Source organism: Etheostoma cragini, chromosome 7 (genome assembly GCF_013103735.1).
Source record: "Etheostoma cragini isolate CJK2018 chromosome 7, CSU_Ecrag_1.0, whole genome shotgun sequence".
Classification (NCBI taxonomy): domain Eukaryota; kingdom Metazoa; phylum Chordata; class Actinopteri; order Perciformes; family Percidae; genus Etheostoma; species Etheostoma cragini.
Window position 1 is genome coordinate 18894795 of NC_048413.1, and position 9114 is coordinate 18903908.

Sequence of the window (9114 nt, forward strand, 5' to 3'; positions counted from 1 at the left end):
ACACTTTCTGCCTCTCCCTTTTTTATGGAGATCCTCTGCAGTTCAAATCATTTATGTAAGCCTTTGAGCATTATGTGGAAGCAAAAACAAACAATAAGGATGACTGTCTATACTATCTTGACCAATTTATTAAAGGACAGCCAAGAGACCTTGTACACAGCTGCCTTCATATGACGCCAGAAAGAGGTTACACTGTTGCCAAGCAGCTACTGAAGGAGCATTTTGGAAACGAACTAAAGGTCACAGCAGTCAAGTCAGAGGACATAAAGGACTCCAAGTTTATCCAATGTTTCTACATGAATGTTCCAATACTATGGAAGAGCTTGAATATTTACAAGAGCTAAACATGCCAGCAAACATGAGAACTGTGATTCAGAATCTTCCGTTTAAGTTCAGAGAACATCGGAGAGTACAAGCATGCCAAATCTTGGATCAAACCAACCAAAGACCTTGTTTCGCTGACATTATCAAATTCATTGAGAACAGCTTCCGAACCAATCTTTGGTGGCATACAGGACACTACATCTCAGAAAGGAATCAAAAGCAAGTCTAAAATAAAAACACCTTTCAATTGAAACAGTTTGACGACTCGTGTCTATTTCTGACGAGTTAAAGTCAGGTGCTCAAATGAATAAAGCACAAAAAGAAAGTATAAATTGTAACAACCCAAACCAGAATTCCTGTCTGTATTGGACACGTGGTCATGCATTGGAGCAATGTCCACAACTGGAGGAAAAGACACACAGGGACAAGTTAAACTTTCTAAAGAGTAAGGGTCTTTGTTTTGGTTGCTTATGCACAGGACATGTAAGCAAGAATTACGGCAGGCGCATTACTTGCAGACACTGCAACCAAATACATTCCAGCATTTTGCATATTGCAAAAAGGGAAAGAGCGGTCCAAGTAGATACAGAACTGACCAAAAAACATCTCTGAGTTTGCTGGAAAACACTTCTATGAGCTTTCTGATGTTTTCACTCATGAGGAGATGCCTTAGTCAACAGACAACATTATCAGTGAAGAGGACTTGGTTAAGTTGCCATATTTAAAGGACGTTGGGATTCCTCATATAAAAGCTAATGTGGACTTGTTAATCGGTACCAATACTTTGAGTTGATGGAGCCTTGGGAAGTTATTAAAAGTCAAGGCAAACGACCATATACTATCAAAACATTATTGGGTTGGGTGGTTAATGGTCCACTAAAGGGAAACACTAACAAGCAATGATTGAGTGGTTACCCTCGGGTTACTGTCAATAGGACTGGGGTCAACAGAATTGAAAAGAGACTGCTGAACCAGTACAACCTTGACTTCAATGAGGTAACCTCCAAAGACCAAGAGGAGATGTCAAGGGAGGAAAGGAAATTTGTTGAAAATGTGGATAGCTCTGTTCAGCTTCATAAAAGGAAATTACATATTGAAACTGCCTTTCAAAGAAAAAGACGTTACCATGCCAAACAATCTCTGCATTACCAAGCAATGTGTTTGTAGTTTGAGGAGAAGGATTCAGAAGGATGCAAGAGGAGTACACAAAATGTATTACTGTTGTCATTAAAAGGCTATGTGGAACAGATTCCGCAGCATCAGAACCAAGGGAAAGGTGTGGTATATACCGCGTCATGGCGTATATCATCCTAAAGAAGAGAACCTTGGGTGTTGTGTTTGACTGTGGAGCAGACTTAAAAGGTATCTCTCTTAATAGTCTACTTTTACAAGGCCCAAACTTGAACAGCTCCTTAATAGGAGTCCTTTAACAGTTCAGACAAGATCCTGTAGCCATGATGGCAGACATACAAGCCATGTTCCACCAAGTCAAGGCAGCAGAAGTGCATGTGGACTTAAGATTTTTATAGTGCCCTGAAGGTAACCTGGACCGTGATCTGATTGAGTATCGTATGCCTGTTCATTTATTTGGGGCTGTATTATCCCCCAGTTGTGCCTGCTTTGCACTTAGGAAGACTGCCGAGGATAATCAAACAAGCTTTCCAGAAGAAGTCATTGACACAGTCAAAAGAAATTCCTACATGGATGATCTTCTGAAAATTCTCTCCTCTGAAAAGGAGGCGTTCCTCATGGTTACGAATCTGAGAGCCATATGCAGCAAAGGGGGTTTCAATCTCACAAAATGGATCAGTAACAGCCGGGACATATTTCAAAGTATTCCAGAAGAACACAAATCGAAGAACTTGTTTGAACTGGGTCTGGACAGAGAGAAACTGCCAATAGCAATAGGCTTAGGTCTGCAATGATGTATAGAAACGGACTAGAAATTCCAAACTGAAGATTAGGGAGCAACCTCACACCAAACGTGGTGTGTTTTCTGTAATCAGTTCCATCTACGATCCACTGGGGTTCTTGGCACCATTTATTCTCCCTGTTAAACTGTTGCTGCAGGAGTTAAGTGGGAAAAAGCTTGATTGGGATGACCTCATACCTCCACCTTTCGAGCAGAAGTGGATCAAGTGGCTAAAATATTTAAAGAAAATGGCTAATTTCAAAGTCAACAGGTGTATCATGCCTAAAGGATGTGGAAAGATTGTAAGTGCACAACTCCATCATTTCAAAATGGACATGGCACAGTTACGTACCTGAGAATGCAAAACTTTGAGGAAGTGGTTCATGTTAAGTTCTTGTTTGGCAAATCCAGAGTGGCTCCTCTAAGACCCATCACCATACCTCGTGTGGAACTCACTGCTGCTGTTGTTGCCATTAAAGTTGACAAGATGCTTCAATCAGAGCTGCAGCTCCCACTGAAGAAATCAGTTCTAACGTATATCAAAAATGAGGACAAAAGATTCCTAACCTTTATTACTAACAGAGTTTCCATGATAAGAGACAACTCAGACGAGTCACAGTGGAGTTATGTTCCCACATCACTAAACCCTGCAGATGACGCTTCAAGAGGATTGAAAGCAGAAAAGTTGGTCAACCAAAGATGGGATGAAAGCCCAACCTTTCTATGGGATACAGAAGATGAGTGGCCAAGGTTGCTTGTGGATTTCAGCATCCCAAGTGATGACCAGAGGTTAAGCGAAGTGTGTTGGTTATGTAACTATTAACACCTTAAATACCATCAATCAGCTAATAACGTATTTCTCTGATTGGCAGAGATTAAAAGTTGCAGTTGCATGGATCCTCAGACTGAAAGAAACCCTGCTGAAGCTGAGTAAGCAAAGAAAGCAGCTGCAGCTTGCACATTTAAGTGCTAATGGAACATCAAAGGTGGATGTGAGCAAGAAATGCAAGTTTTTCAATTTTCACTCAAAGGGAAGAACTTGGCACTGGATGACCTCTTAGAAGTTGATAACTCAGTAATTTTCTTTTGTCAGCAAAAGAGATTCCAGGATGAGATTGCTGCATTATCATCTCAAAAAACGGTGAAAAAAAGGCAGCACCATCTTTAAGCTGGAACCAGTTCTAAAAGATGGACTTCTGAGAGTTGGGGTACGCCTCAATAAATCAGATTTGCCTGAGGACACAAATCCTGTCTAAAGACAAACCCCTCTCAACCCTTATTGTCTGCCTTTTTCATGAACGGTTGTGCCACGGTGGAAGAAATTATGTACTTTCCACTGTAAGGAAAAAAATATTGGATCACAAATGCTAACTCTGCAGTGAGGAAAATTACAGTAAGATGCAGATTTTGCAGACGCTACAGAAGAAAGGCGAACAAATGATGGCAGACTTGCCCTTCAGAGAAAATTGTTCCTGATTTCCCTCCATTCAATAGTGTTGGGGTTGTTTATTTTGGTCCATTCGAAGTGAAAAGGGGGCGTACCATTTTAGAAGGTTACGGAGTGATCTTCACTTGTATGACAAGCAGGGCCATTCACCTGGAAAATGCTTACTCTCTGGATACAAGGTCATATATCAATACATTTCAAAGGTTCATCTGTCGGAGAGGACAGGTTTGTATTTTACTGCGGGTAACGGTATTATCATGACTAATTAAAAATGAGGATGTAAGGCTCGGACGGTGTCACCTAATTGTTGGCTGATGCCTACACTGTTATATACCAAACACTATTACTGAAACTTTTCATCAGCTCGGAACCTGAAATGCTGCCAAACTGCAGAAGTCATGTTCTTCTTCGAGACCACGTGACTCGGTGCATAAGTTGCCATCTTTCCCCCCCTCTCTGTCTTTCTCCTCCACAATGTCACGTGATGACAACCACGCATTTGTAGGCAATAAATAAACTGTATTTAATCATTGTCTCCTATATAAGTGCATTGCGTTTTTTTTATGACAGTATTGAAACTGATACCGTTGCCATTTTTAAGTCCCCGCGGTATACCGTATTACCGCCCAACTTTACCATGACATGTTTGTGGGAATTTCTTAAGGGGTATTTGAAGGGACTATGTGATTTTACTACCATTAAGTGCTTGTAACAAAGGAAACATATCCTGTGCACGGAGATGCACAGAAGAATGTTTGGATGTGTGAGTTGTTTGTAAAAGGTTTACTACCATTGAGTGCTAAATATGATGACGGACTCAAGAGTAGAATCTACTTTTAAGTTCTCTGCTGAAGTCAGCCTTTAATATAACCAAACCACTCACAATTCACTGACTCGAGTTGGGAGTTGTCATATCATATGTGTCTTAAATCTCAGGTTGAAAATGTCCTCTTTCTTTTCAAACATGCACCAATGCAGCTTGTGTGTCAAAATGTGGCGCTAGTAGCAGCATGAACCAAGCTTTCAATGAATGCAACTGACAAAATGAAACTGGGCATTAACTGTTTATTAATGACTTCTCACAGAAGAAGGAAGAATGTAAAGCTATGGGGCAAACTGTGTGTGTCTTTAGCTCTGACATGTTGTAAATCACAACAACACCACAACCTTTAATATAGATGGTTTCCACCTGAATTGACAGGGATTAGTTCTGAACCAGCTGAGGACATTTACAGAGCTGTTGTACTGTGACATACGACTGTGACAGGGCTATGTGGCTCCACCTGCAGGCAGGCACAAGTACAACATAGCCTACTCTGCATGCTGGGAATAAACCCGATTCATTCTAAAAGGTACTCCAACAGTAAGTCATTACCACCGTATCACACACAGCTTTTAGTGTTCTTAAATCATCTGCTTATTAAATAATCATGGATCAACTACACGCGATTTAACCACACACCGCAGAAACACAAACTATTTATCTTATAATAGCGAACTGATTAAAAACCTACACGGTATGAAATTAAACTTTTATTGGGGCTTTGGTAAAATGACGGCGACTGTATGTGTCCTTGGTAGTTTTAGAGCGTGTTTTACCGGTGCTAACCGCGCTAAGGTTATCACGTAGGCCTAGGAAATAAATGGTCTTCACTTCTGCCGGGAACACAAGCTAAATGACCTGGAAACACGACGTTTGAGTTATCATAGTACAGCCAAGCTTGAACAACCCGGCAGAGCACAGCAGGTCACTGTGTTTACCCGGACACGACGCGGATTATCCTGTTAGAAACGACGCCGGTAGCCGCGCTGTTCTCGTATTTAGTCGAGCAGCGGCACGTTATTAGCGTGTAAATGTTACTCGCACATGTGTTATTGTGTCGTATCAAACGTCATACCTGCATATTTGGAGGGGGGATGCTGCCTCGAGCGCCTGCGGTACCGACATGCTGCTGCTGCTGCTGCTGCTGCTGACGATGATAATGAGGACGTCCCGGGTGTATTGGTCTCGTGTTGCAGCGCGATTCCTGTGTGATGTGAACGGAAATCAGACTCCCCTGGTGTCCGTCGGCTGCTCTGTCTGGTCTCTGGGAGAAATGCCTCATATGTAAAGCTCCATGCAAAGAGGATGTTTCGTACAGTGTGGCTCATTTGTGGATTTAGAGATTACGTCAAACGAACGACCGCCGTTTATCTCACGTGCAGCCGGTGTCTTTCAAAGAGCCAAATGGGAAAGCCAAGATTGTGCAACGAAAATCCAAACCGAACTGTGTCAATACCCACAGCCGCCGGAGGAGGGCAGCAGAGACCGCATCGACTCGAATATCAACAGAAGGCGGACATTCAACTTGCATGTTGTAAGCGCGTTTGACCACAACATCCATCCCGGCCGAGTCACACTGTCACTGACTAACGGTTTTTTTTGTGTTAACATCCGCTTGACAGTTATGTCGGCCAGGCTTTTCCTTATATGGAAACAGAGATGTTTCCATATAAGGAAACATTACTTCATGTTTGGTCCAGTTGAAAGGCTGGAGATGCTTTCATATTTATGATCCTATTGTTGGAACGAGGCAGCCTCGAAACATTGTTTTCTGCTGCCTTTCAGGCCTGTTGTCCCCGTAATTGTAATGCATAATTCCGTTTATCATGTTGTGTGAAGTGTGCCAACCATGTGCCTGTTAAATAACGTTTTCCATAGTAGCCCATGGCCAATGTTCAACCTTCCGTGGCTGTGCGTTAAAGATACGTAATCACGCATGGGAATAGTCAAACAGGCAAATTTGGACAAAGGACCATAAAGTGTAAAACAAAAACACAGCACTTTACCACGACATACTCGTTTTATTTGTGGTTATATAACATATATATTACATTTGCTGTAAATAGCAACATAAAACACATCCCAACAGAGATACTTACACTGACACATTATATGTCTACAGAGTTCATCTGCACAGACTCAGGACTCTGAAGTCTATGGTGCAAATTTATACAGACTGACCCTTTGGGTCTTACAGGGCAGTTTCAATGGCCCATAATCACTTAGTCCACAAAGAGGACTAAATACTTAACGTATACATACATGCAGATTTAAAAAAAGATACGACTGTCTAAACTTGTCAACTCATAAAGGACAACAGACTCGTGCGCAAAACGTAAGTATATAATACTCAACCAATTCGATTTAACGTTGAATTCTGTCTTTCATCAACGGAAGCGAGGTGGCGAATCACTTTGCACATGAACAAGTGATGCTATCTCAACATGCTGCCTACATATTAAACACTTTACAGTCTTTTCACAGGGTTTTTGGAGAAGCAGGCCGCTGTAACTAACGAAATCTACCAAGGTCTCCACATGGCAGCGCTGACAGCCTGCGGGCCGGACTGCGCTGGGCAGGGAGCCACTGCGCCGCCGCTGCTGCGGGACTGGCTCTCCAATCTGGAGCTGAAGCTGGATTTGAGGCTCAGGAGTCTCTGTTGGATCTGAGGGAGAGTCCTGGAGCTCTGAGCGCAGCAGTTCAGACAGGTTGGGGTGCCGGTGGCGGACGTAGACTGCTGGACGAATTCGTTCACCCGCTGACACGCGTCTTGGTCCAGGCTCGTTTTGGGAAGCAGAGCAGAGACGCGCTGGAGGCAGGATTTGTAGCCTTCCTTGTATCTGTCTGCGGAATCTGAAAAGACAATGCCAGGTTAGTTTCGCAGTTCAAAAATGACGAGATTGCATCTCATATATGTGTTTATAAATAAAAGAGTTAAAGCAGCAGAACCATAACATACTTTTCGTGCTAACAGGGGGAATGTCGCTGAGGAACCTCACAGTCATTTCCAGGATTTCGGCTTTCTCAAGCTTGGAGAAGCGAGTCTTCTGGAAAAAAATAAATAAAAAGCAAATGTTAAACATATGAGCTTAAACGTTGCCTCGACTTAAGTGTATCTGAAATGTTTGTTCTGCATGTATTTAAATGGATATAATAACTCACATCTCTGCCTGTGAGGGGAAGGATGAGGTTTTTCAAATGGTTCAGGCTGTCGTTGATACGGGCGCGCCTTCTTTTTTCCATCAAAGGTTTCATTGTCTGGAAAGAACACATCATATTTAGTATTCATTCATTATATTAACTGCAAATCATCAGAAAATGTTTCAAAAAATGAAGCATAATTCAGTGACTTCGCTTACCTTTCGGAGCTCAAGAGCCTCTTTTCTTTTGGCCACAGTTACCCTTGGAGAAAACGACTGGAGAGCTTCACAAGTCATGTTTGGAGACATTTTCAGCTTCGTCTTTGTGCCGGAGCAGCGTCCAGAACAGAAGTCAGAGAAGATGTGTCTCTAACGGTCCAGGGCTGCGGTATATATGCGGGTCCGTGGCGTCGGTTAACGCCCCCAAGCCAACACGAAACGATTTGGACTATCTACGTATTCAATGGAAACAACACAAAAATACCAAATTCAGTAAGATAACCATCTGTGTTCTACTCTAATCCATGCGTAACAACCGCAGTGCGTGTCTGCGTTGTGATCCATAGGCCAAATAAAACTAAATCTGCGTCAACAAGCTAAAGAAGTGTGTGCGTAAAGATGCTGTTTGGACGCACCGGATGATCATTCATCAAATATCAATTCAACAAACTCTACAATTTATATCATAGTAAATATTACACAATTATGTTCATTATTTCGCGTATAGAGGATGAAATAGGTTATTCGTAAACACAATAATACACAATAAATAGGCGTAGTGCGTAATTACGCACCATTCACATGTGGCTGGGAACCAAATATAGGCTATATAGCATTCATTTATTTTGAGATCAATGGTACACAATGGAACCTATATTACATTGTAATATAGGTTATATATATAATATATATATATATATATATATATATATATATATATATATATATAATATATATATATGTAATGTAATATTATTACATTACATATGTAATGTAATATAATGTAATGTAATATGTAATATATATATATATACATTCACCACATCAACAATTTCTAAGTTTTCATTATTTAGATTTATTTGCCTGCTGAATTTAATTTTGCTTGGAATGGCAAAATATACAACAGTTTAACTGTATTTTATTGTGTGTAATTTGCCCAAGTTTGATTACATATCCTTTACATTCAATATCCTTTTAAAATAAATATGCAGACTTGGAACAACAATGTGCAATACATACATTACTGGCATAGGGGTCAGGCTTGCGTGTATGAAAACGTGTCCACCGAGATACAGACTCTTACTCCAATCTCATACCCAAGCCACGCTACTTTCAAATAACATCTGCTGTAAGATTTTGGCAACAATAGTTTTGCATGTGACGTTTTATGCTGTTTCTGCCCGGTAGGGGGTCTACCTGTAGGGTGTGGATCCTGGTGCTACCAACGCCTCACGCAATGCGGTGGGGG

General features: G+C 41.4%; 2 protein-coding genes across 3 annotated transcripts in view; both read right to left on the bottom strand.

Moving 5' to 3' along the window:
* Positions 1 to 5946, bottom strand: part of acot7 (acyl-CoA thioesterase 7) — a 56713-nt gene extending 50767 nt beyond the window's left edge. The window contains exon 1 of one of the 2 annotated variants that reach the window (XM_034876154.1): positions 5582 to 5946. In XM_034876154.1, coding sequence (XP_034732045.1) covers positions 5582 to 5631 — 50 coding nt within the window. In that variant the 5' untranslated portion in view covers positions 5632 to 5946. The remainder of the gene's footprint in view (positions 1 to 5581) is intronic. The other variant, XM_034876155.1, reaches the window with a different exon arrangement.
* Positions 5947 to 7023: 1077 nt separating this feature from the next.
* LOC117947344 (transcription factor HES-2-like) lies at positions 7024 to 8014 on the bottom strand. Its single transcript, XM_034876175.1, has 4 exons — positions 7866 to 8014; positions 7669 to 7764; positions 7466 to 7553; positions 7024 to 7359 (listed from the first exon to the last, which is right to left on the bottom strand). The coding sequence occupies exons 1-4, from the start codon at positions 7953 to 7955 to the stop codon at positions 7028 to 7030; spliced, it is 606 nt and encodes a 201-aa protein (XP_034732066.1). The 5' UTR covers positions 7956 to 8014; the 3' UTR covers positions 7024 to 7027.
* Between the last annotated feature and the right edge of the window lie 1100 nt (positions 8015 to 9114).

Bases quoted from the DNA above. Each gene is read 5' to 3' on its own strand.
- LOC117947344 (XM_034876175.1), bottom strand. From the start codon at position 7,955: ATGTCTCCAAACATGACTTGTGAAGCTCTCCAGTCGTTTTCTCCAAGG. The intron at 7,765-7,865 runs GTAAGCGAAGTC...TGTTCTTTCCAG, and splicing joins AGGCTCTTGAGCTCCGAAAG to ACAATGAAACCTTTGATGGA. The intron at 7,360-7,465 runs GTATGTTATGGT...TTGTCTTTTCAG, and splicing joins TCCCCCTGTTAGCACGAAAA to ATTCCGCAGACAGATACAAG.